The sequence below is a fragment of the Pelobates fuscus genome, chromosome 12 (assembly GCF_036172605.1).
Source record: "Pelobates fuscus isolate aPelFus1 chromosome 12, aPelFus1.pri, whole genome shotgun sequence".
NCBI classification, from domain to species: Eukaryota; Metazoa; Chordata; class Amphibia; order Anura; family Pelobatidae; genus Pelobates; species Pelobates fuscus.
The window spans coordinates 126,514,127-126,541,180 of NC_086328.1; the positions used below are offsets into that span (position 1 = coordinate 126,514,127).

General features: G+C 41.8%; 1 protein-coding gene across 1 annotated transcript; it reads right to left on the minus strand.

The window, feature by feature from the left end:
• Positions 1-961: 961 nt before the first annotated feature.
• RAPSN (receptor associated protein of the synapse) lies at positions 962-26,361 on the minus strand. Its single transcript, XM_063438461.1, has 8 exons — positions 25,635-26,361; positions 13,010-13,348; positions 10,743-10,901; positions 9,333-9,431; positions 7,568-7,690; positions 6,244-6,297; positions 3,275-3,474; positions 962-1,760 (listed from the first exon to the last, which is right to left on the minus strand). Exons 1-8 carry the CDS (start codon positions 25,845-25,847, stop codon positions 1,688-1,690), a joined length of 1,260 nt encoding a protein of 419 aa, XP_063294531.1. The 5' UTR covers positions 25,848-26,361; the 3' UTR covers positions 962-1,687.
• Between the last annotated feature and the right edge of the window lie 693 nt (positions 26,362-27,054).

The following is a 27,054-nucleotide window of genomic DNA, read 5'->3' on the forward strand; positions in this document are numbered from 1 at the left end:
TGCAAATTTAAGCAAAACGTGCTGTTCTGCTTAAATTTTTGGCTATCATTTAACAGTTTTGTTTCTGGTTCCCTACAATTTCATGTTTGAATCCAACCAGAAGCAGTGATACAGTGCAAGGGACCATCTTGCACAATAACCTAAGCAGGAAACATGAGTTTGTGTGATGTTTGGATGGGCTTGTTTGCTTAGTGTATCCAAACACTGGATCACTACTACCTCTTATCAGCTAAACCTCTCATAAATATATTTCATTCAATAACATAGCAAGAGGCAACAAAGGTTCATTTAGATTTAAACAGTTACTCCAGCATCCATGCCCACTTCGACTTTTAGAAGTGGCCATGGAGGATATTTGCACTTTTGGGCCAGGTGCTAGTGCACCCCCAGCACAAGTGGCTTAGGCAGTCGAGAATTCTGTTTCAGGCAGCCTAATGTCAGTTCTGTGCAAAAAGAACACCTGTCTCATCGCACTGCACACTGGCAACAGACATAATGAGATTGCCCTGCTTCTCTCCCTTGGTGTGCTCGCTCCCAATCCTCCCTGCCTCCTTACATTAAGATTCATTTTTTAAAAAAAATGCCTTCTAGTCCCTCCAACCATCCACTCCCTTGTCCTCCTTCCATCTTGGGTTCAGAACACGCACATGTGCTCCGAGACTGGAGAACTGTACAATAAAATGCTTCTCTGTTGGACCACATAGAGAAAAGGTGTGCTGTCAGATGGGTGGCACTGGATTCATGGTGAGTAGTTGAATCTTTTTCTTTTTAATAGCTTTATTAGAGGGGGAGATCAATTAGGAATGCCCAATAGGGCATTATAGCTTAAATTATGGATGATATTAAAAAGGGTTTGGAGTAGTCTTTAAAGTCACTGAGAAGCTTGAAGTCTGTTATCAGGTTACAAATGATTTCAGTCGTTTATTGCAAGAGATCCAGTAATCTAATGTGCATGCCAAAATTCGTTAGACCAATAAAAGGTTTTATTTTTTTACAGTCCAAAATTTTATAAGGAAATGCTTTGGTGTTTTGTCTTTGAGAACAAAGGAAAAATACACAGACTGGGGGTTAATATTAGGAGTCCAAAAGAAAAATATTAATATTACACAGATTACAGGCAATGCCAAACAAGTAAATTACAATGTAAATCCTTAGGGAGGTAGGCTGATTGAAAATTATACGAACTCTGTTTCCACTTAAATATCAGTTGATGCAAGGAACTGCTTCCCTGTAAGGCGGTAAGAGCACCAATAAAAACACGGACAAAAAAAAAAAAAAAGTAAAAGTGTGTAAAAAATGGAATAAACCAACTAGTGTTTTTTTAACCACTACACATTATTTATGAACAAGTTGGAAAACAGTATTTATGAAAAGCCACGTTTTGCTTTTCTTCCTAATTCGTTCAGATGTTCAACTGCTTTTTGAAGTATAAAATAAATGTTAAAAATAATAAGAAGAAAAACAGCACTTCTCATACGCAGTTTGATACCATCCAGTCTCTCGCCTTTGTCAGCCAAATCTCTTTTACAGCAAAAGTGTAGCCATAAAACTGTGATAGAACTCTACCACCGAGAAACTCAGTCCCCGGACCAAAACTGGAGCCTAAACGCCAACACTGGCGCTGCTCTCTTATAACTGGTCCTTAGATACACGTCACTATATTGGAGGATCTGCCCAAAGATCTCATTCACACAAAGCCTGGTTTCACAGAAGACCGACGGCAGTTTGGGCAGCCACGGGTCCCGTTGGTCTGGAGACATCTGCAAGGAAAAACACATTTAAACATTTTAACATGGTATGTCATTGGAAGCTAAATATTTCAACAACATAAAAACATCCTGCCCACGTAACAAGGGTTATACAGTGATCAGCCACAACATTAAAGCCACTGACAGGTGGAGTAAATAACATTGATTAGATTGTTACAATGGCACCTGTCAAGGGTTTGGATATACTAGGCAGCAAGTGATCAGGCAGTTCTTAACTTTACAAGCGAAAAGATCTGAGTGACTTTGAAAAGAGCCAAATAGTGATGGCTAGATGACTGGGTCAAAGCCTCTCCAAACCGGCAATCTTGTGGTCTATTCTCGGTATGCAGTGGTTACTACCTACCAAAGTGGTGCAAGAACCGGTCAAAGTGCCCATGATGACTCCTGTCCACCTCTGAAAGTGCCTTCAATGGGGACATGAGCATCATATCCGGACTATGGAGTAATGGAAAAAGCGTGCCTGGTCTGATGTATCACATTTTCTTATCGATCAGGTGGATGGCTTAGTGCATGTGCATCATTTACCTGGGGAAGAGATGGCAACAGGATGAACTATGGGAAGGCCGGCCGAGGCAGTGTTATACTCTGGACAATGTTCTGTTGGGAAACATTGGGTCCTGGCATTTATGTGGATGTTACCTAGATATTGTTGCAGACCATGTACAACCCTTCATGGCAATGGCATTCCCTGATGAAAGTGATCTCTTTCAGAAGGATAATGCACCCTGCTAAACTGCAAATATTGTTCAGGAATGGTTTGAGGAACAGGACAAAACTCAAGGTGTTGCCTTGTCCTCCAAATTCCCTGGATCTCTGTGAGCATCTGTAGGACGTGCTGGAACAACAAATCCGATCCATGGATGTCCCACCTCCCAACTTGCAGGACTTAAAGGATCTGCTGCTAATGTCTTAATGTGCCAGATACCACAGAACATGTTTTATGGAGTCCATACCACGATGCATCAGAGCTGTTTTAGCAGCACTAGGAGGAACTATGTAATAATAGGCAGGTGGTCTTAATGTTGCGGCTGATTAATGTATATCATGAGCTTTGGAGAGGCAATATTTTGAAAGCACAGCAATCTCCATGGAAACCACTGTAATGTTCCTGTTGATTGCACAATTTATGGAACTTTGTCCCAGACTTGCAAACACCCTCTATTTATCTTTAGTAGCATCAGATCCCTATTTATTTATTTCTATGAATATACAAATCACAGCATAAAGCATACCACACGGGCAAAAATGTGGCAACCTGGCAACCCTTGGTAAACCACTGATTATGATGGCAGAGCAACAAAACAGCTATAGCCACAATGTCTGTACAAATCTATTCTATTTGTAAATTCCACGTCGTCTTACATATTCTGAAGTCACATATCTGCTGGGGTCTGCTGTTCCTATAACAAATCGGCCTTAAACTCTTATTGTGGCCTGGTGGTGACTCTCCTTCTGGTCTAACGATAGGCTTGTTAGGCCTGGCTTTATAATGTATAAACTCTCACCGGAGGTGGAAGACATGAGAGCATGGTAATGCCTGGAGCTGGCAGTTCTTTTCTCCAATGGATTCGCCACACATGCCGCAGTATAACTCCATCTCTTCAACGCACTCGTGGAATCGGACCACATGGGCGCGGAGCTCACGCTGCTGCTGCCTCGTGCGGAAGATGATCTCACTCAGACAGTGAACCTTCATCAAACATAGCTGGGTGTAAAGCATAAGAAAAAAACAACATGAGGCAAACAGGATTATTCACTAAAATGAGAATTCAAAGTAAACTCAAAGTAAAAATAGTGAAAATATTGTCTACAGACCACGCAGAAAATAAATTCACTGTGAGAAGACATTTAACTATGCTTAAAGAACACAACTCCTACAATTCTAAACCATTTATACAGTAGTAAATGTCTGATCTTCCAATTTACTGTGGGTAAACCTATTTTTCAGAGACCTGGTTGAGCATTATGGGAAATGTAGTTTACAACACAAAGTGTGCAAGTGGTCATCGATCAATCACTGGTACTTAACAAGATATCGCCTTTAAAGCAGGGACGTATTAGCCGCGAGGCAAACAAGGCATTTGCCTTGGGCGGCACTTTCCAGGGGGCTGCAAAAAAAGCCGCCCCCAAATGTCTTGTTAGCCTCGCGGCTTACTAAAAATCCGGGCGGGCGGCGCTGGCGAGGGAGCACTGATTAGTGAGCTCTCTGCTCAGCTCCCACACACGCCGCAGAGTGATGCCGGTCATCTGGAGCCGGAGTATGACATCATATGATGAGAACCCCCTCCCCCCCTTCCCCCAGCATTCCCAAAGGTAAGGAGGCTGGGGGCAAACCAGGATACACCACTGCTTTAAAGGGGAGGCAGAATTAAAATTATAACACTTATAGCAAGGACTGACAGGGAGCTACGGTGGAGATGTCTGGATGCAGGATACATTTCATTTTATTTTTCAGTTTACAAATACATACTTGGTAAATATGGGGAGAAGTAAATATATTAAAAATCAAGGGCGGTGGCATTGCCCCATTTAATATTATGATATTATATTAGTGCCCCTTTCACATTATCAATTATCAAATTAATTCATCCTGAAATGGGGTGATTGGCAGAGAATGCTGGGACGGGTCACTAACATCCAGATTGGACGGAACTGGCATAGATAACGCGGAAGTGTAAATCCACCTCAAAGCAGCACAGCCACGCCAAACTGATCTTTCTCCTATTGTTTCCTCTTATCTCTCTCTCTCAGAATCTGTTCTTCTTTTATTCCTTTCTGATCTATTTTTCTTTAAAATATAGGACAAAATAGGGATTATTTTGTCTTAAGTATTTTTCCTACACCTGACATTCTCTGACCAAAGGAGGAGCTTAAGTCCGCTCCATTTCCTGTGTCAAAGAAAGTTTCCTCACAATACTCACCCCTCCTCCGTGTTCTCGAAATGCCTCCTTTCACTATTCCAGAAAGTCCTGTCCATTCATGTCCGGACGGAATTTAATCATTATATTAGGGTCGGTTCAGAGAATGAAATTCCAATACAATTCGGGCTGCGGCTCTGTCCTGCAGCCATTTAGCAGATACCCCCCTAATTCACACAAGGATTAGGGAGATATCTACTAAAAAATACTTAGTATAAGTAAATAAGGGAAGTTAAAATATCCATTCTGCCCTTACTTGCTGTGCCACAAGTAGGGGCGTGGCTGCTCACTGTTGCAACAAAAAAAAAAAAGACCCCTTCCCATGGTGGGGCACCTATTATAATAATTAATAAGGGGGGGGGGGTAGTGTCCCTCTAAAGCCCCCACCTGTGTCCCTCAAGTGTTGGCTATTAAACTAAATGGAGGATCTAGCGTCCACCTCCAGCCGCACCCATTAGCGGCGAGTAGGGGCCCAAAATAATGATGGGGGGACCTATTGTAATAAAGTAAGGGGACCTAGTGTTCCCTCTAGTCCCCACTAATTGACGGTGGGCTGGGGACCCTAAGTTATAAAAGGGGGAAACTATTGTTCCTCCCAGCCCTCACACATTAGCGGCGGGTGGGGGCAAGTAATAAAAGGAGAAAACTATTGTTCCCCCCCGGCGGCCACCCATTAGCAGCGGGTGGGGCCCCTAAGCAATAAGAGGTGGGTCGGACCTACTGTCCCCATCCATTGGCGACGGGTGGAGGCTAATAATAAAAATAACAAACACCCCTAAGTGACTATGGGTCCCCAAGCCCTAAGCCACTCATTCTAATAAAATACCTTACCTATCCAACTCACACTAATAATAGCGAGGAGGAGAGCAATAAACTAAATATCTGAAAAAACAAAAAGGCTCAGAATTGACCTGCCAGAGCACTCTGAATGTTTGGCTTAAGCTAACCAATCAGAATGCTCACAGTCAAATTGCTCGGGGTGAACGGAGCCCTCACCGGTAAGATGGATTTTTTTATCGTCAGGATTTTTTTTTGGCTTGTTTTTGTTTTTTGCAATTAGGTTTTTTTTTATATTTTTTTTATTAATTTGTCAGGCTTTCTGGATTTTTTTTTTGGCCTTTTTGGGGCCCAAAAAAGAATATGTTAGGAAAAAAGTAGACATCTAATGTTAAGTATTATTTCTTTTTTCGGGTATTATTAGGGTAAGGGGAGTAGGTAGGGTATTTGTTTGCAAATTCTTGATGCAAATTCTTCAATACAGTGAATAATTCTTTTAAAGAGTTAGAGTCATTTATTTATGTAAACGTTAAAAACGTGTATATATATTGGTGGTCTGCTGTTTACATGTTATACAATGCAGTTCTGGAATATGATTTGTATTAAGAAAAGAAAAACTATTAATAAATAGGTCATGCCAATAAAAAACAATGTACTAGGAATAGAAGAATAAGTGAGTTTTGTAAATGGACAGTGGACAGCAAAATAAACCTTTACAATTAGAGTGAAACAAATGATTAAAGTTAATTAGCGGCTGTAACCACCATAACATCACTCACCTTATTGCCTGTTTCTTCTGCCAACTCCTGAGCTTTTTGGAGTCCGTCCAGAGCCTGTAGATTACAAACCAACAGCCAGCACTTGTTACTGTGTAATTCTCAGACCCAAAGCTGTCCTGATTATAGGCAGACATGAGGCAAGACATAGCAAGATAAACAATCCTCAAGGATCTAAATACGCCACATAAACTGAAAATCATACAAGGGTAGGCACTATGTGAGCTGGCTGTAGGTATGGATACTCTGGCATGATTTAAAAATAAATGGATTTGAGAGATTCCCTAATGGCACTTCTTACCAGATAGAAACTTCTTCCCGTTTCATTAAACTGATAAAGGTGATGGAAATTCAAACCCTCTGCCCCAAGGAGAGAGCGTGGGGCAGACAAACGCAGCACAGGGAAGGGAACTCTCTGAAGCGAAGAGACTGACATGGGCAGCTGCCGGTGGTAATAATAGGAGAAATGATAAAGTATGTAAGCATGCAAAAGAAAATTTTGGGTTCTAAGGGTCAAACAGCCATGAAAGAGAGAAAAGAATGTAGGAGCAGGACGCGGATTAGAGAGAACAAGAGGTGAAGGGGAAGAAATATAATAGACAGGAACAGTCTGCTAATAGGAAGTAGCAGCTGAATAAAGAAATAGTCTGTTGGAGGGGGGTAAGAAATCTGGAAGGAACACAGAGTGGAATGCCTTGTGACCGTGCTACATCAGTTATTTCTTATCCTAGTAAACACATGTTCCGTAGCTAGTTTAAGATTTGCTAATTAGTGCGTATAATGTTTTGTAACGTTCTGTTTGTGTAAAGACTTGACAGTATACAAATTCTTTAAAATGCGATTCTGTTCAAGGAGAATCTTCTCAACTAGATCTTGTCAATATTGATCCTCAAGTATCCAAATAGGCCAGGCTGTTGTCTTCTATCAAGCCCACCTGCTCCTCAGGTGAATATACTATAAAGACATTTCAAAGTACTCAAGAAGTGTCTCTAAGGACCCCTACTCTTATGTATCAAGGTATACACAAGCAGAACTAGAAGTAACCTGATACCTAACCTGATGAGATGCATTCTAGCTCAAGGACTAACTCAAAGACAGAAATGCATGTTGGTCAATGACAAACACAAGATAATTCTCACTAAAGAATACATCAATGTTGTGTCATTACTCACAACACTGCTGGTTATCTACCCTGGTCGTCAGATAAACTCAGTAATAGTTTTTTTGCTGTTCTTTTAAGACCAATGGACTATTCATCAAACTATTAACTTGTATCCAAACCAAAACAAATGTGTTTTTTTTGGTTCCCCCCTCTCTCATTCTTCACCTTATCCATTTCTTTCTGATGAAGCCAACACTTGGCCACTCCCAGCAACACGTGGGTCTGTCCCAAACGGTTTCCAATCTCTGTCATGATGCTCATGGAGGAGTCATATCGAGGAATAGCTTTCTACAAAACAGAATCACAATTAACCGTGAGGATTACTTTGAAGGTAACATAATATGTAAACAAAACCTGAGTTGGATATACTAGTCAAACAGTCACAAGGAAGGAGGTGATATATGTTCTACAAACCTAAACGTAAATTGAGATGTAAGAATTCAAAGGAAACTCAACTCATGCCTGATTTATTGATGAACTACTGTCAGTCACCTCAAGTACCACAGTAAAACATGAGAGCAATAGTCAATAATTATACAATAAAATCAACAAGGAACTGTTAAAATCTCCTGACAGGAATATACAATACCATGAAGAGCCTTGATGTGTTCCAGTGAGTGTAAATACCAGACTTGGGCTCTGCAGAAATGTAATTTAGTCCGTTTGTTCATTTGTTTTTAGACGAAATTAGGCCATTGTTTTCATTTCGAAATTTAATTTGGATAAATGAAATTCTGATCCATGCAGCAGTTGCATCTTGCAGCTGTTAAGTAAATAACTCCCTAAATTTGTACCCTTGTGGGATTGGCATATTAAAGGGTTCCAAATAAGGGAGCTGTTTAGTAGATAGGACTTTTTTTGTATACTTATGGCAATCCTAAAAGGATTACGGAGCAATCAACTAAAAAACTAAAAGACAAAAATCCTTTTCGTAATTTTGATCTTTAAGGCAACTTTACTAATACGAAGTAAAAACACTTAGTATTATTAAATAAGGGAGGTTAAAGTCTCCCTCCTGCCCTTAACTGCTGTGCTTTGAGTAAGGGAATGTCTACTATACAGTGAAAAAGACAGGCGACTGGGCAGCTATTGCTGCCAAGTCACTAATCTAATAAAGGGGAACCTGACCCCATTGGCGGCGAGTAGGGGCCATATATATTAAAATGGTGGGATAGACCTATAGTCCTCCCCACAGCCCCAACCCATTTGTGGCGGGTGGGGGTCTAAGTAATAAAGTGGGGGGTGGACTTACAGATGGGGACTGAAGGGGGACACTATGTCCTCACCCCGTTTAGTTAAATAGCAGGGCACGAGGGACACTATGTTCCCACCAGTTAATCATTTTATTAGGTGCCCACCATGGGGGCATAGGGGACCCCTTTATTGATTAGCCAATAAATATAGCAGTTGCTTGTATTTTTTTTTATAAAAGAGAGAAGTCATGAGCTGCTCGCTGTTTAGTATTCATGCACCTACCAACCGTGCTGCGAGTAGGGGCATGTATACTGAACAGGGAGCAGCCAAGGGAGTTAACCTCCCTTATACTAATATGGGGGTTATACTGACCCCCACGGGCCAAGGGTGTGGAGGGGGCATGCAAGGATTTAGGAAGGAATATTTTTAAATATTACAAAGATGGAGCCGTGTGCCGTTAATATAATACAAACTAAATAATACATTGCACAGATCAAAGCAACTCGTTCTTCCTCTCATTCGCTGTAATTTGTATTCATTCATTTGTCTTTCAGACAACTGGACAAATAGCTGAAATTTGGACAAAAACGGGTTCTTCCGAAAATTAATTCTCAAGTCTAATCACTATACAAGTAGCAGTAAAATACTTATGAGATAAATAAATTTGATGCCTTGCAGGAACTTCCCAGACCAACATATTTTGGGTCTATGCAACTTCTCTCATGCAGTCACTCACCTCAACATCACCGTGACTTCTGTGGATGTCGGCAAAGCATAGTAAGCAAAGAGCTTGAAGAGGTCGGTCCCCATGTTGCAGTGCGATCTTCATAGACTCCTGCAATACAGAATCTGCCATTATCACTATTACACTCAGCACATCCCTTACAGAGTTACTCCAATCCCCATGACCACTTCAGTGATTCAAAACACTGCACATACTAAGATTTAAATCACTTTTGTGTGGGGGGGCTAGTTACACCACCGACACATGTGACTTAGGCAGCCAAATATCAACCCTGTGCAAAAATTACATCTGTTGTCAGCACGCAATGAGCTCTAGTGACAGATTTAATTATATTTTTCCTAGCAGGGAACATGCCTACAAGCAGAAGTGTGATCTCCCCGCATTATTTTTTTTAATCCCTTCTCTCCATTTCTCTCTAGCCTTGCCGTCTCAGAGCCCAAGCATGCACTCAGAGCCGGTGAAATGATTAAACGAAAGGCTTGTCAAATGAGAAGCATTTAAATTGGAACGTGTTAAGGAGGCTGTGACATCAGAAGAGGAATGGAACCCAGCGTAGGGAGCTCCCCCGGTGCTGGATTCCAGGTACGTTTATTGCTTCTCATTAAAGGAGCACTGTAGGCACCCAGACCACTTCAGCTAATTGAAGTGGTCTGGGTGCTTTGTCCCTTTTGCACTTAGTGCTGCAATGATTACATTGCAGCTCTAAATCTGCCCTCTGTCACTGTCTACCAGAGGGCTTCCAGGATTCCAAACGGACTTTTGGTCCGTCATCTGACGCTGGACGTCCTCACGCGCATTAGGTCTCCACAGCCGGCGCTGGATGCAGGTAAGTGGCTGAATGGGTCTTTACCCCTTCAGTGACGTGGGATGGGGGAAGGGAGGGGGGCACTCCTGGATTCTACACTGCCAGGTAAACGGGTTTGTTTTCCTGGCTCTATAGGATCCCGTTAAGATTAATAGTTTATCAATACTACAAAATTGCACTATACCATTGAAGAATCTAGATAATTGGGAGCAAGACATATTATTTTATTATTAAATACAAATAATGTAATCAATAGTTTCCATGTCAGCCATCAGTGGTTTATCATCCTGTATCCCTATATCATATGGCTGTCATTATCATATTAGATACCTTAATTTATAGTCTAAATAATGTTTGCACATAGTATCTAGATCAGTGATACATCACCGGATATTTGGATACCATGTATTTCTTTTGGCTGGGTTAACATTATAGGTTATACAGTTTCCAAACAACTTGGATGCCACGATTAGCTATCACTGGTCAAGGTCAAAGCATACAGAGTTTCCCATGACTTGTATACAAACAGTAGTATTAATGATTAATGAGTCCTTCCATGGCTGGTTCCATATCTTACAACATTACATCACCCATACCTCACAGCACTCCATTGCATCAGATAAACGATCCAGCTTGCGGTATGCCACGGCCATGTGATACTGGCTCATAGCTCGGTATTTCAGACTCCAGCCCTTCCCGTAATCATTCACCAATTCAGCTGCCTTACACGGAAAAAAGAGAGCCTTTTCTAGATCCTGTGGAAACAAAACCAGCACATGCTACGTGACCTCCATATGTTCGTTTAAATGAAACATTGGTGCTCAATGGATCTATCAGGATCAATCAACATACCCTCTCAGCTAACTGCTAAACTACAACAACACTTGTCCTCACCCAGCCCTAGAGGTGACGAGTCTTGTAGATATTGCTTTCCAAAAGGAGATGAATGGCCAACAGCGGCTCGGATAATGGCTTCATTTAATTAATGGGCACGGTTTTAGTGGAAAGGTATGGGTATAACATCATTTAAATATTAGTTTCACACCATGAGTGCTTTTACCAAAAAGGGTTATTTACCAAAATAAGAATTGTCTGGAATTCAAAGTGCATGTCAAACGTAAGGTCAAACGTAAGGTTCAACGTAAGGCCAAACTGGAAGTATAGCTGACTTGGAGGATTTTCCAGTTCTGCTATTTCTGCCTTAAATGTGAAATTTACTTTGAATTAACGCTGAATTCCCCACAATTCTCACTTTAGTGAATAACCCAATGTGATTTTTCTTAGCATTTGGTTAAAAGATATCATCACAGATTTTAATTCTTAATGACAAATTAAGTGTGACTTCCTTGATCAATATTGACAGAACACCTCCCATCACTTCAATACCCATCCCCCACATACCCTCTACATTTTACTTCCTAATCCATTCTCAAACAAGGCCATCACTTCAATATCCATCCTCCACAGACCCCCTCCATATTACTTCCTCATCCATTCTCAAACAAGGCCATCGCTTCAATACACATCCCCCACAGATCCCCTCCATTTTACTTCTTTATCCATTCTCAAACGAGGCTCCCACAGACTCCCTCCATTTTACTTCCTCATCCATGCACAAACGAGGCCATCTCTTCAATATCCATCCTCCACAGACCCCTTCCATATTACTTCCTCATGCTTTCTCACACGAGGCCATCACTTCAATATTCATCCTCTACAGACCCCTCCATTTTACTACCTCATTTATTCTCAAACAAGGCCACCACTTCAAAACCCACCCCTCCCCCCACAGACCCCCTACATATTTTACTTCCTTATCCATTCCTTCAGCGCTGTCTCTCCTTCACTTCTTTATCTAGTCTCAATAAAATCCTGTCATTCTCCAGAGATCTTTCTTTGTCTGAATTCCCATTCAATTTCATATTACTGACTTCCCAATACAGTCTCCACTGGACTTACACATTCCCCACACAAATCTACATCTGTGACCTCCATATTCAGGCTTCAAAGAATCCTAGATCATTTAATTTCTGGGGAATATTTTTGAGTACATTTCTGTTTACTGTTCATTAATTTTTTTGTTTGCTTTTTCCTCTGACACTCCTGGTAACCTTACCAAGCCTTATCCATTCTCAAACAAGGCCATCTCTTCAATATCCATCCTCCACAGCTTGCCTAGTGACATGTTAGAATAAACATGTCACTAGGCAAGCTGGGCAGTAGAGATGATAATGTTGCTGGCTTGAGAGGGAGTGAGGAAAGAACATTACTCCTTCCTCCCAAGTGCCTAGTATTTAGGAGGACATAGTTTGGTATCCATTAGGAGAAAGAAGTTTGCGTCTGCCCTATCAGTGGCCTATTTTCAGTCTCAAGTGCACCCGGTATAAAATCTATGTGCTTTGATTCAAAAGGGAGTGGTGTTTCTGGGCTTAAAGAAGAGTGGTAATTTATAAGCATACCATTATGTATATGAATAAGTGCCCTTAAGGCATGAAACATGGTAGTTGGGTTTCTGGGAGCTGCCCGCTGGCATAGTATGATGGGCTTTGCAATTTTTAATAAAAGGTAGTTATTGTTTATATTGTCATGACTTATGGACATGGCTTTATCTTTTGGATTCTTACTGAGTAAACATATACATGATATTGTAATAGTTGCAATTGTGAAACACCCACTGGGAAATATCTTACATAGCAACAATGTTTGACATTTGTTTCAGGTTAGTTTCCACATTCTGATCAATTTCTCACTTTCAGGAATTAACCTGCAGGTTATTATACTACTGATAAACCCTTCCACTTAACCCGAAGTAGGTTTCCACACAAAACAATGCCACCCACTTGTTATTTTGCTGTCTGCTAACCTTGAGTTGTGTGTAGAGACCCCCCAGACTGCAGCACACTCTGCACTCCAGCATCTTGTCATCATTGTTATGGGCGTATCGAAGGGCCTTCTCAAAGCATTCTAGGGCCTTTTGGAATACGCTAAGACCCAGATAGGCATTTCCGAGACTCAGGCAGACCTGCCCGTTTAGCTGCAGGCTGACCGACGTGCCCTGCATGTTCAGACACGTCTTGCAGTAGGAAATAGTCTTCTGAAACTCGCAGAGTTTTTCATTGCTCCGTGCCAGGTTAAGGTAGCTCTCCGTTAGGAAGTCTGGATCCTCCAGCTCTCGGGCTGTGTCAATCTGGATAACTGCAAACTTGTAGCAAAAAGACATGAACATATAATATGATGGACACGGAAAATAAAGATCTTTCAGAATATTCTAATGTTGATCGTTTTTACCCATTAATGACCATTTGTAGTCTATATCATCATAATAGTTGTATCTGGTCTACAGAGACCCTTCATCTACTGTCCTACATAATTAGCATGACTCTACAAAACTACTGATGGAATATGACGTCACTCCAGCTCCGGCATCACTAAGAGGCAGGAAGATCACTGCTCCCTCGCCGCCCGCATACCAGCCGCTCAGCCCAGCAGCCCCACTGGACCACAGGGACTGCACGCCAGCTGCTCAGCCCAGCAGCCCCACTGGACCCCAGGGAAATAGAGACTTCATGCCAGCACTCCTAAAGGAGTTTGTATGTGTGTTTGTCACTGAAAGTGTGTGTTTGTCAGTGAGTGTGTACGTGTTTGTGAGTGTATGTGTGTGTCTCTCAAAGAGTATGTGTGTCTGAGTGTGTATCTGTGTGTCACTGTGTGTATCTGAGTGTGTGTATGTGGGTATGTCAGTGCCAGGGTATATCAGTGTGTTTGTATGTGTGTCTGTGTGTGTGTGTATCTGACTGTGTGTCAGTGTGTGTATATGACACTGTATGTGTCAATGTGTGTATCTGTGGGTGCAAGAGTCTGTATATTTCACTGTGTGTATCTGTGAGTCAAGATGTGTGTATGTGTCACTGTGTGTATCTGAGTGTGTGTATGTGTATCTGGCACATACAAACACAGATACACACACTTTGACACACAGATACACACTGTGTGTATCTGTGTGCCACTATGTGTGTGTATCTGTGTCAGATACATACGAACACACACACAGATACACAAAGACACACAAGACACACACCGGCACATACAAAAAAAAATGGCACAATTTTTTTTTTACCAGGGGGGTTCCACGATGTTGATACACCATGTCAAAGTGTTCCACGGTAAAAATTAATTGGGAACCCCTGATATACAGGAATGTCTGTTTATTACTTGCCTATGCCTTATTATTGTGAGTGAGGTTTATACATAGTCCAAAATATGTTTGCTTGCTAACATTCAAGGAACATATTAGGTTAATTAAATAAAGTGCACATAAAAATATGAACACCTTTAATTTCACTCATGGCTACTTACACAAGTTCAAAAATAGTTTTGTGTAACTCGCACCAACTGCGGGCAGACTGTGGTCATTTATGTCCTGGTTCTGCCCTGGTTCCCTAAACATACAGTTTAAGATAAAAGATACTCAATAATGAAGTATTTTTTATTTTGTGGCTCTGTCACCCCTAAAAAATTTTTTTTGTGAATTTCATAAAAATATGATTGTTCCGCAATGCTCATAAAAACTGCACTGGGTTTCCATTTAACTTCCACGGCAGTTAAAAGAGATAATAAGACAAAGCAGGGACTAGTAAAGCCTCAAGTTGACAAAACGTGACAATAGGCAGAGCTTATGCCTTCATGTTCTGTCAGTTCCCCCAACCATCACTAGTGGTGGCCGTGGGACTAATGTATTGTCTGGCTCATCATGAGACAATATCTAAGGAGGCTCCCGCGTCCTCCTCCATAGAAACCAGTGTTGTACACTTGCACATGTGTGAGAGTCCAGCACTGATGCGAGCTTCTGGTGGTGCCCGCGGGGGACAGCATGAGGGATCTTTGCAAAATACCAAAGACCTCAAAAAGTGACGGAGCCGCTTTAAGGGGAAATAATTCCATCTCAGTGTTTAAAAATATGAGTGTTGTGGCAGTCCATTTTGTGGTTTATTATGTTGCCTCCAAAACTACTGATTTGCATTATTTTCCCATAATTCACTGGTATGTATCCTATGTATACACATATGCTCTTATGGCAATTTGGGTATATTTAAAGGGACACTACATGCACCCAGACCACTTTAAGACTAGTGTTAATTTTAAGTCAAATGTAAGTCTAGTGTTCACAGCCATTTTTATTTCTCAAGAAACAATGTGATATAACAGACATCACAGAACGAGACCTAGAATTGGCCTAAAGTATAAACTAGCTTCATACTTTAACGGATTCTCCAGTTCTGCATGACAGGTAAATTAAATATAAAAGCAATTGTGATAAACACATTTAAATTATAAGAACAAAGCAGGGCCTTACTCAAAAATTACGGCTTAAAGTTAAAGCACTCTCGGGAGTTCAATTCAGTATATAAACATTAGTACATGTGATCGACGTTTCGGCCTGTTCATGCCTTGTATAATGCTTTCCTAATGCGAGCATGGTCATTGCTGGGCATGAGTATTAGGTCTCTCACTGGCTAGCATTGGTGGGGGGAGGAACAAACACAGACCCAAGCAGACTGAAGTAAGTGACAGAAGGGGGAAAACAAACAGCAGCTTAGTTTTCCAGGCACTAGTTTCCCTTTAAGTTCTGACAATTCCCCCAGCCATCACTAGTGGAATAAGGTATTATCTCGCTGATCATGAGTCAATATCTAAGGATTCTCCTGCACCTTCTCCAAAGAAACCAGTGTTGTACTCTCATGTGTGAGAGTCCAGCACTGATGTGAGCTCCTGGTAGATGAAACACCGAAAGCTGAAGACTGAAATTGGCAGCGACCGAGGGGGACAGGATCAGGAATCTTTGCAAACTATCAACGACCCCAGAAGGCGACAGAGAAGCTTTAGAGAATAATAGTGTTGTGACAGTCCAATCTATGGTTTATTATGTTGTCTCCAAAACCACTGAATTGCATTATTTTTCCATTAATTAATTGGAGCCCTGAGAGTGCACCTCATCATTCGGAAATAGATTTGATCTATTCATGGGTTCATGGGTCATTTAGTCTTTTTAAACTAGTGTTGTTTCCAAATTACAGGAGGGAACTTATGACAGTCATGTAAAAGTAGATTGCTCCAATACTTCTGACATATTGAAGTTATTTCAATCATGAACAATTTGCATGTCGTACTCTCTCGAGAGCAGAGGTGGTAATCTTTGGTAGACCAGGGAATTCTGAAATAAAGGTTGGCTGAGCATTATAGGAAATGTAGTTCGCAAACATCTTAAATTCCAAAATGATCCATCACTGCGCTGGAGAATTGACTGTTCCATTCAACTAAACAAGAACCATAAATAAACGCACATATGCAGAAAAGGGATTACAAACATTACATAAGGCTATAGCTCTTTTGACACAGACGCAGGAAAAGAAAGGAACTGCAATGTGTCAGCACCTCTCTTAATCCATCCGTACTTCCTTCCCTGAGTGATCATAAAATAATAATCCTGGGGAGGGGGCTGTGTGGGGCTCAGTCTGGGCAAGGCATAGAATGGAATGAATCTGGCAAATGTCAGGATGGTGCTATCTGGACTGCACGGTGCTAGGAGTACAAGGCTGCAGCAGCAGAGTATTGGCTTTCGCACCTAAATTCCACATCAAAGCAGACTTTATAGGAATAGCAAATTAAATGTAGGTGATTTTATTCACAAGGACTGGTATTCATACAGATAACCCCTACAGTTTGAGTTTGTCTCTCAGTGAGTGATTGTAGCCACTGTTGTGGCTGAGAGTGATAGGTGTGTAGTTCTTATGGTATGTGCATGAGAACTTACCACCGCACCAGGCAATGGAGTGCCCAGAATGATCAGCAGTAACTGAACTTGGGATAGTAGGGGCATTGTTAGAGGATGACCTATCCTGAGTGTATTCCAGAAAAGCCCCTGTAATATGTATAGAGAAATAACACCTGCATTATATCATTTGTGACAGTGCCACTTTAATACACCGTATTAGGAGTTAATTATACATCAAAGTATGGGTGTATTGCTGGGAGTGCAGAGGTTAAATGCAACAAGTGTGTGGTTAATACAAAAGGTATGGAACGTAAAGGGACACTATAGTCACCCAGACCACTTCAGCTCAATGAAATGGTTTGGGTGCCAGGTCCCTCAGGTTTTAACCCTTCAGATGCAAACATAGCAGTTTCAGAGGAACTGCTATGTTTACATTTGGGGCTAAGCCAGCCTCTAGTGGCTGTCTTCCGGACAGCCACTAGAGGCGCATCTGCAACGCTGGACGCATATTATGCCATCGCGCATAGCGTCCATAGGAAAGCATTGAGAAATGCTTTCCTATTGACAGCTTGAATGCGTGCGTGGCGCTTGCCACGCATGCGCTTTCGGCTCTGCTGACATCGGCAGGGGAGGAGAGGTCACCAGTGCCGAGGGAGCCCGGCGCTAGAATAAGGTAAGGAACTGTAGGGGGTTTAACCCCTTCAGGGCCACGGGAGGGGGGCCCTGAGGGTGGGGGACCCTCAGGGCACTATAGTGTCAGGAAAACCGCTTTGTTTTCCTGACACTATAGTGATCCTATAACCCCTTAAAGGACCACTCTAGGCACCCAGACGACTTCAGCTTAATGAAGTGGTCTGGGTGCCAGGTACCTCTAGGATTAACCCTTTTTTTAATAAACATAGCAGTTTCAGAGAAACTGCTATGTTTATAATGAGGGTTAATCCAGCCTCTAAATCCTCTAGTGGCTGTCTCATTGACAGCCGCTAGAGGCGCTTGCGTGCTTCTCACTGTGAAAATCACAGTGAGAGCACGCAAGCGTCCATAGGAAAGCATTGTAAATGCTTTCCTATGCGACCGGCTGAATGCGAGCGCGGCTCCTGCCGCGCATGCGCATTCAGCCGATGACGTCGCGATCAAGATGGAGAGGAGGAGGAAAGCTCCCCGCCCGGCGCTGGAAAAAGAGGTAAGTTTAACCCCTTCCTCCCCCCAGAGCCCGGCGGGAGGGGGCACCCTCAGGGTACTCTAGTGCCAGGAAAACGAGTATGTTTTCCTGGCACTAGAGTGGTCCTTTAAGGACCAAACTTCTGGAATAAAAGGGATTAATGACATGTCACACACGTCATGTGTCCTTAAGGGGTTAAAGTGGAAGTGTCTTTATGAAATTCTCATTATGACTGGGCTGGAATTCTAATCAACAGATATACAAAGACAAAGTAGGGACTACATTGTCTCTGTATTTCTCCTCTATCTAACTTTCTTTGACACAACACTGAGCTACTGAGTTGAGTCTATACATGCAGCCGACACTGATGATGGTGAATTGGTTGTCTCTCGGTAGCATCCTGCGGTTTTGCATGCGCGGAGTACAGCAGCAACATTGGCCCTGGAGAGGACTGCTCCAGATCAAGATGGGGGCTCCCGAGAGGAACAGGTTCAGGTAAGTAAACTCATCTGTACCTGCCCCCCCCCCCAGCCACCAGTGGCAGTGTCACAGTCGGGTTTTTTGCAAATATGGCAAAGTCCCTAAACAGTGACAGTGCCACTTTAAATACATAGGTTTATGGTGTGCTATAAGGTAGGGTTTGGGGAATGGCCATAAAATGTACAATTGGACTGGAACACTGGATCTTTTTGTCACCTAGAAATGCCCGTTTGGCAAGAGACGTACATTGCCAGTAAGACACTTTAAGCTTTTGATGCAGAGAATCTAAATGCAAGAAAAGTGTGTTCTCTATAGTACACACTTTTACGTCAGTAGATTCAGCTTCTGGCTGGATATCAAGATTCTTCCCAGCTAGGTGGTGGTTGATAATAAGCCATTACTTTAAAGTGTATCTGGCACTTTGGAGCAGAGGCGTCTGCATTATTTATTTCTCTGGAAAGACTATTAAACAGAGTTTATTTAATAAAGGGCCTACCTTCACAAGAAACTCAAACATCAAGGTATGTGCTACATATAGGATATAATTATTGATTGATTTGCATTCTAACTTTGAAAAGCTTTCTGCAACACTATGAGCATTCTCTAATATTTGATTAATCTAGGGCAGAAGTCAGCAGCCTATGGCACTCAAGGTTGCTAGAGCAAAACAGGCAATGCCCTACCAGGATTCCCAGTGGAACTTCAGATATCTGCTGGTGAGGGACAATCCGCAATTTGCCCATCTCAGATCACTTCCTTCCAGCACTTGTGAACAGGTGCAGGAGCAGCCTGCAGCAACTATCGCAAATCCAGCCCTTGTACCTGGCCATCCCGGTCCCCAATGAATCCCAGGGAAGCCATCCACACTGCTAGATAAAAATAGAGATGCAGAATAAGCCTCCCCATCATACACATAGTCCCTACAAATCCCTGAAAATCAACATATTCGCACATGACCTCACAAGCAGCCCCACACACACACACCTCCAAACACACAATGTAACAAATCATCCACATACACAATTCCACAAGCAGCCGCCATACACAGCCCGCATTTATAAGTATCACACACAATACCTGAAACTACTCACGAACATATACATTATAACAGCCCACATACGCACAAACACATACATTGTTACTAAAACAACTGCAGCACCCAGGCTTTTGTCCCTCTATTATTTTACTTAGGCGGGTCTCATGGAACACAACCATTGACTGTCATCTTGCTGGCATGGAGTTCACCTGGGGTGGAAAAACTAACATTGCATGTTCACCTGTTTAATGCTTTCTTTTATTGTGGTCTCCAAGCTACCAAGAATCTAGTTTAAGTTTAGCACGCCATGCAACAGCTTATTTTCTGCTTAGTCAGATTAGAGATATGCTTAAAGGGACACTCCAGGCACCCAGACCACTTCTGCCCATTGGAGTGGTCTGGGTGCCAACTCCCACTACCCTTAACCCTGCAAGTGTAATTATTGCAGTTTTTATAAACGGCAATATTTACATTGCAGGGTTAACTCCTCCTCTAGTGGCTGTCTAACACACCCACTCTCTCTCGTCCAAATAAAAACATTTTTTGCCAGCATCCTGTTACTCTACCTTTTGGGTTCAGAAGGGCTGCCTCCCTGGGATCCAGTGAGATCTTGCTAAGGCTGATGGGAGTCTGTAGCTGGCCAAGGCTCTCTCCAACCCCTTAACACTACCTCCTCCTCTCTCTCCCCCCACATCTGTCTAGTAAGCTGTACTCACTCACTTCCTGAAGGCACCCATTGCACGTCTATAATTTTATCAAGGGTGCCATGAAGGGGCTACAGGCAGTACACTAGTTAGCTCATTCCTTGTCCTCATCCCTGGCCTCCATCCCCAGGCAGCCAGATTTCTGTTCCTTCCAACTCAAGCCTGTGTAGAATTGTTGTGCTTTAAGAGATTAAAGAGCACTTTAATGTACATACAAATCACATAGTCACTTTACATAATATTTACCTTACAGCACTTTAGTGTAAAAACGGATATGTCACTTCAATATATTTGGAAGGGCATCGGCAAAAGAGAGTTTTTTCGAATCACTTGGAAATATGCATGGGTTCTTAACTGGAAGTTATATGCTAAAAATCAGGGCAAAATGCATTGTTATAAAATATGGAAGGACCTCTAACATGTTAACAGTAAGGGTTGTGTTTTTAAAGTTTTTTATGATTAAGTATATTGATCTGTATGGTGGTATGTATGCAATATGAATGAGGAGGACCGGCGCACATTGCGGTTTTGTTTACCTGGATGCCGGGGAGCCTGTAGGAGTATTGGGTAACCCTGGCAACGAACGGTGACGCCAGCACGCTACTTCCGGGTAGCGGCATGCTCTCACATGCGCAGAAGGAATTGAGAGACGCTGAGGAGGAGTGATAGCAATACAGGTGGTGAGTGATTTTATGATTGAGTTACAAGTTTGTTTAGCTATATAAGCGCGTTAGTTACAATATGTATTTGTGCTGTATTGATCCTGATGAAAGCCACGGACGTTGGCTGAAACGTTGATCGCATTTTAAAGGAATGAAATAAAGGAACATTTTACAAAGAAAAGGACAGTGAGTGCAAGCCTTTCAATATCTGTATGATAATTTGTGGCATTGGCTAGAGTGCACCTGGCATTTTGATAAACTTAAAAGTGTATGTGCAAGGACAAAGAGAGACATTCTAAAGGTAACACTACACACACACATACGCCTGTGCATTGAAATGCCAACACTACATACAAACACAATCCTGCATTGAAATGCCAACACTACATGACAGAACCCTGCAGTCAAAACACAATTCATATGAGAATATCCCACAAAATAAAGACACTACATACAAACACACCTCTGTATTCAAATTCCAACACAACATACACACATAACTCAGCATTCAAACGCTACCAACACACCCGCATTCAAACACCAACACAACATACAAACACACCACTGCAATCAAATGGCATTTGAAAGCAGTTGTGTTTGTATGCACGTTTACCAACACTACACACAAATATACTTACATTCACACAAAAACTTCATACAAAAGCATTCTTACACTCAAACACTATTCACAAATACAACCCAGCAAGGATGTGCAAATGGTAAAATCCAGGCTGGCAAAGAATTGTGGGAGGTGTAGGACACTTGAGGACCTGCCTTTTGGCTGCCCTTGTGCTAAACTATTGCACCAAGGCCCTCTATGCATTAGTTCTGCAACTGCCCAGGCATACTTGGGGAAACTTCCAGGAAGAGAGTGTTCACACGTTAGATCCACCATGATTTCCTGGACAGACTGATTAGGTGGCCTGTGCGGTAAAAGTGATGCCCTGTAGTATGCACGATTCATATTATGTAGCAAAGAAATCTGTTCTGTTAAATCAATGCATCAATTTCCTCCAGCATATTAATTCTACATAATGCAGGTCAATAGTTTTCATGAATGTCCCTTTTGTGTAAAGGAGATGCAGTTATTTTGGACCTTGGATTCCACTTCGATAAACATATTAAAAAATTAATAGAACAATAGAGTGGTATGAGATGGGACAGAATCACTATTAATGGGTGGTCTCGTAAAGACCTTTAAAGGGACACTCTAAGCACCAAAACAACTTCTAGTAGTGATAGAGGAGAAAAGAACTTGCCCCTGCAGTCTTACATACGTGAACAGAGCCCTATGTGAGAAGTAGCAATATTTGCATTAGTCAGTCGGAATGCCTCCAGTGGCTGTCAGTCAGAGAGTCACGAGAAGCACTTCCTCATGAGGAATTTAATAACTCAGTAATTCCTCAAATGCTTTGAATGCTTCTTGGACTCCATGCTTCTCGATGAGGAGCATCCAATTGGTCGAAAATGGCAGGTTTTGAATAAGACAAATCCTATCTCATCGAGACAAAACATTGGTTCAGAAGGGGTAAAACTTATTTTGTGAAATATATGAGTGAAGACGAGGATTGCTGCTGACCTGCAACAATTGTATCGTGAGTTAAGAAAAGATGTAGCTCACAGCATCTTAGTTGACTCTTTCCATCATTCTCACAGAACCTTTGGACTGATAAGGACTATAGGAGTTGCAGTCCATCATCAGTAATAAAGTAACATTAACATGGTCCCAGCTACACACAGGCTTTCTCTAATCACAAGTATTCCTGCCGTGTATGTAACAGTGTAATCCCTTCATTACACAACCCTCTCTAAACTGCTTACAAGATGTGTTATTTACCTTTAACTCACCACATGTTAATCTCATATCAGCGTATGCATCCAACATGTTAAAAGACATCATTTCTACTTCCCAGTTTTTATTCTGTAGGAATATCATGATAAAGAGCTGGAGAGCAATGATTGCTTTCAGCATATATATTTGCAGTATTATTAAGCATATTTCATCCAAACTTGACGCCTACTCACTGTCAGGGATTAAGGAGGCAGGGAAGTTCCACTTGGCATACATTGTATCCGCTCACGTCTTGGCTGAGCGAAAGGGGCATTTGGAGTAGAGATTTAACGCCTTAGGGACCAAATGTTACACACTGACGGAATCACAATCTGCTTGCAAAAGACCTAATGCGAGCGGACATATTCAGCCTGTTTTATTCTGGCAGCAACATGCAAAGTTTCTGTCATCGAGTGGGTCAATCCATTTTGGAATATCATCCTTAACCCCTTAAGGACCAAACTTCTGGAATAAAAGGGAATCATGACGTGTCTCACACGTCATGTGTCCTTAAGGGGTTAAAGGGGCACTAAAATTACCATAACCACTACAACTTACTAAAGAGGTTATGGTCCCACAGTAAGTAGCCAAATTGGTTTTGAGCAGCTAAACATCCCCAACATTAGGGCTCCTCTTCAGTTATAACTAATGTGGTAGTCCCTACTTCCACGTTAGTCAAAGAGACGTCCAGATGTCTCTTATTCTTAGTTACATCATGTCGCTGGGCCTAAAAGCATCAGCTGAAGCTCTAAGAAAAATTCTGTCCACAGAGAGACAACTTTGATATCTCTAAAGTGGAAGATGGCGATAGACCACAGGTGCCCAGGATACCCAGTAGTGTCAAAGTGTTTAAAAAATGGTTTAACCATTTACCATGCAATGGTCCCAGGTCTCTCTTGGCACAATAGCCAGTACATCACACTGTAGTGGTTAAAGGAACACAAACAGGTATTCCTGATCCTGTACAGTTAAAAATACTATTTAGGCCCCCGGATCCCTTTTCTCCCTTAAATTGGGTAAAAACTCATCTTATTTCCAGAACCACGTGGTTCTGCCGCGATCCCGATCCACCTCCTTGACTAAGATCATCAGAATTGACCATCTCAGCCACTACAATCCTTTCCCATGGGGAAGGGGGTCGGTGCTCCACATTGTGCAGAACTGACCCAGGAAGCACATCTAGTGACTGTCTGAGTGGCTGCCACTGGAGGTGTTACTAGGCAGTAAATGTAAACACTGCATTTTCTCTGAAAAGGCAGTGCTTACATTAAAATGCTCCCAGGGACTTCCTATACTCACCAGAACTACATTAAGCTGGTGACTATAGTGTCCCTTTAACATGCATTGACAACTCCTTTACAAAAAATGTTTTAATGGAATATGCCGTAATTTGACCAAATTACTGCACTTCTAAGTCACTCTCAGAGCTTAGTGGGTGTGCCACTTTACAACTTTACAAAAAGACAAAGTAGTTCTGGTTCTCAGAGTGGTCCTTTAAGACTGTAAAAGATGAAAGCAGGAAACATAACAAGTCATATCTGTTATCCATATACTCAGATTCCCTTCCCAGTTGAGACAGTTATATGAATTGCTTTGAGCAGTGATGAATGGAATTAAACTGACAGAGCTCCCAAATTACATTCCTACATTCCAAGACAACAAGTTTCAGCTTTTGCACAGGTGTCGCATTCATTAGTATTGCAAAACCTGACCAGCCGCACAGCTATCCATTACAGTTTAAGAATCTGACAAATGTCTTCACATAACCCCTTTTCTTCCTGTCAAGGCACGGAGACTTTCATTATATAATCTTGGCCCAGAAAACGGCTTTTTCTTGGAGTATACATATGATCACAATATAAGATGGGATTGTGGGTGGCGTAATTTGCAAGCTCGGTTGCTGCAGTTGACGTTAACCTGTGAGTCAGGACAAACATTTGTGTCCCCATATTATGTTATTGGAGTACCACTGGATGCAATAGGCACGTTGATTTTATAAGACCCAGGGGATTGCCTGCACGGCTGTTTCCCCAGTGCAAGGAGACCACTTTAACACTAAAGGGTTGTTAAATAAATGTTTTACAAAGAGTTTCATATACATTATATTATATTTAACGAATGGGTCACAAAAGTAATTTTACACTGAAGCCAACGTCGTGCACACAGTTTGTATCCCTGGTAGCCACTGCTCTCTAGATCATGAGATTGTTCACCAACTATTCCCATATGCCACTGTTTTGTTAGAATTAAATGTGTGTGTTTATCTATTGCACGGTGCTACTTAATATGCTGGCACTATACAACTGCAAATGTAATCTAGGTGTTGACCAGCTTTCTATTAAATACATGTTGAATATGAAACTGCAGCATCTACCCCCCCCCCCCCCAAGATTGAAAAGGCAATTTATGCATTTGTGTGAATGTCACTGCAGATTCCATTAGCATAGAGTCAAACTGCTACAGAATACATTCAAAAAGGGGAAACGCAGTTAAGCAGCTGAGTGCCAAGGTATGACCTCCCTGCACTAAACTACAAGGAAGCAGGAACTAAGAATGTTTTCAGCATTGTGCTACACCTTGCACTGTGTAAGAATCTTACACGTACGTAGAAAGGCTCAGCCAACATCCACAACAAAACATATCCTTATTGGCATGCCTTGCGGATTTGTCGGCAATTGTGCTTTGAATTTAAACCTTACAAAAGAGGTAAGAAACCCAAATGTCTGCATTTTTGCAAATACATTATGCACATACCCATCGTACTTTTTCTGTGTCTAGATGCTATTTGAGATATAAATGTTATATAATGTATTTTGTTGGAATATCACCAAGAGCGATTACCTTTAACATATCCTTGTACCTTCCCATCTCAGAATGAGCCGTTATCAGGCACCCAAGGACTCTGAACCTTCCACTAGCATCAGTGGTCTTCTCCAAAACTTTAGTCCAAACCTGGAGAGCTTTCTCTGTCTGATTAGATTGATAGAGTTGAAGTCCTTTTTGAATTTGCTGTTTGGTTTGGTCCTGACCCATTCCTGCACCAAGGTGGTTCATATAATCCTGCTTATGCAGATCCCTGGCACTACAAAGGAAAACGGTGAAGAAAAGAGGCCAGGTTTAGGCTTGCAAAGATTCCCGATCCATAGATTCCAAAGGGCTGGCGATTGGGCTGTGAAAACGATGCAAGGGTTAAAGGCGATGCTAAATCCACTGAGGAAATGTCATTTTTGAGGTTACAGCATTTGATTTTGAGTCTTAACTGAGCAAGTGTGGAGTTGCAATAAGAAAACATATGGAAAGCAAGGCTGGAAGTGAAACTACATCAGCCTGTGTGAGTGAGGTGCCCAGATTCCAGCCCTGCCCCCAACTATTGCCACAGCTGTGCCTGCCAATCTAAGACTTGTCTCATCAAAGGAATGCCACGTCTAGTGACTCAAGGTCACTAAAAGAGCTAGCACCTAATCCCACCCCTCTACCCATTAACAGAAACATGCAACAAGATCCAAATTTAAAATGCCTTGTATCCCACCATGCTCCATGTTTAAATTGGGTTCACACACAACCCCTCCCAATGAGAAAGAGCTGTACAAAAATATCTCTAAGACAGACAAATGATCAACTGGAGAGGCTGCAAGAATTTCATCAGCTATGAGACGACCCCCATATATATTAACTGGCCACTTCTATATATTTTTATTTTAGCCTAGAGTAGCCAAAAAAGAATGAACATTGCTCAACAGCTTGGTGCATACTGCATGTATTTTGGATTTCTCAAGGTACTTTTACCACTTTTGAAAGATTATTATTAGCATCTGTATAAAGCGCCAACAAATTCTGCAGCGTTGTACAATGGGATATCACCAACGTATTCAGCAGAGCTTTACAATTATAGAAAGAGGATATTTGACGACAACTGACATACAAAGAATTACCAGAGACAAAAGGTTAGGAAGACCCTTGGTAACAAGATTACAATCTATGATCAGTGTGTATAAAATTATATATAATGTAATTATCCTACTAATTGCATATATGGTGAGGGAGTGCGGAAGGGGTCCTGTAAGTTTCATATATTATGTGCAAAATGCATACATTCAGCGCAAAGACACATTTATAAAGCATAAAGAGATATCCAATGTTTTGTCCATGCCATGGACGTTTGTGTGTATAACTTTTTGCACGCTAAGGCAGATTAGGTTTTGCTAGTTACATTGAGGGAGACGTTTTTATTTATTTTTTCCGCACTTTTCAGCACGCTAGG

Coding starts and splice junctions, on each gene's coding strand:
- RAPSN (XM_063438461.1), bottom strand. CDS start 25,847: ATGAACCACCTTGGTGCAGGAATGGGTCAGGACCAAACCAAACAGCAA. Junction 6,298..7,567: donor ATCAGAAAGAAATGGATAAG/GTGAAGAATGAG, acceptor TGTAATCTACAG/GCTCTGGACGGACTCCAAAA. Junction 3,475..6,243: donor CAGAAGAAACAGGCAATAAG/GTGAGTGATGTT, acceptor CTTTACACCCAG/CTATGTTTGATGAAGGTTCA.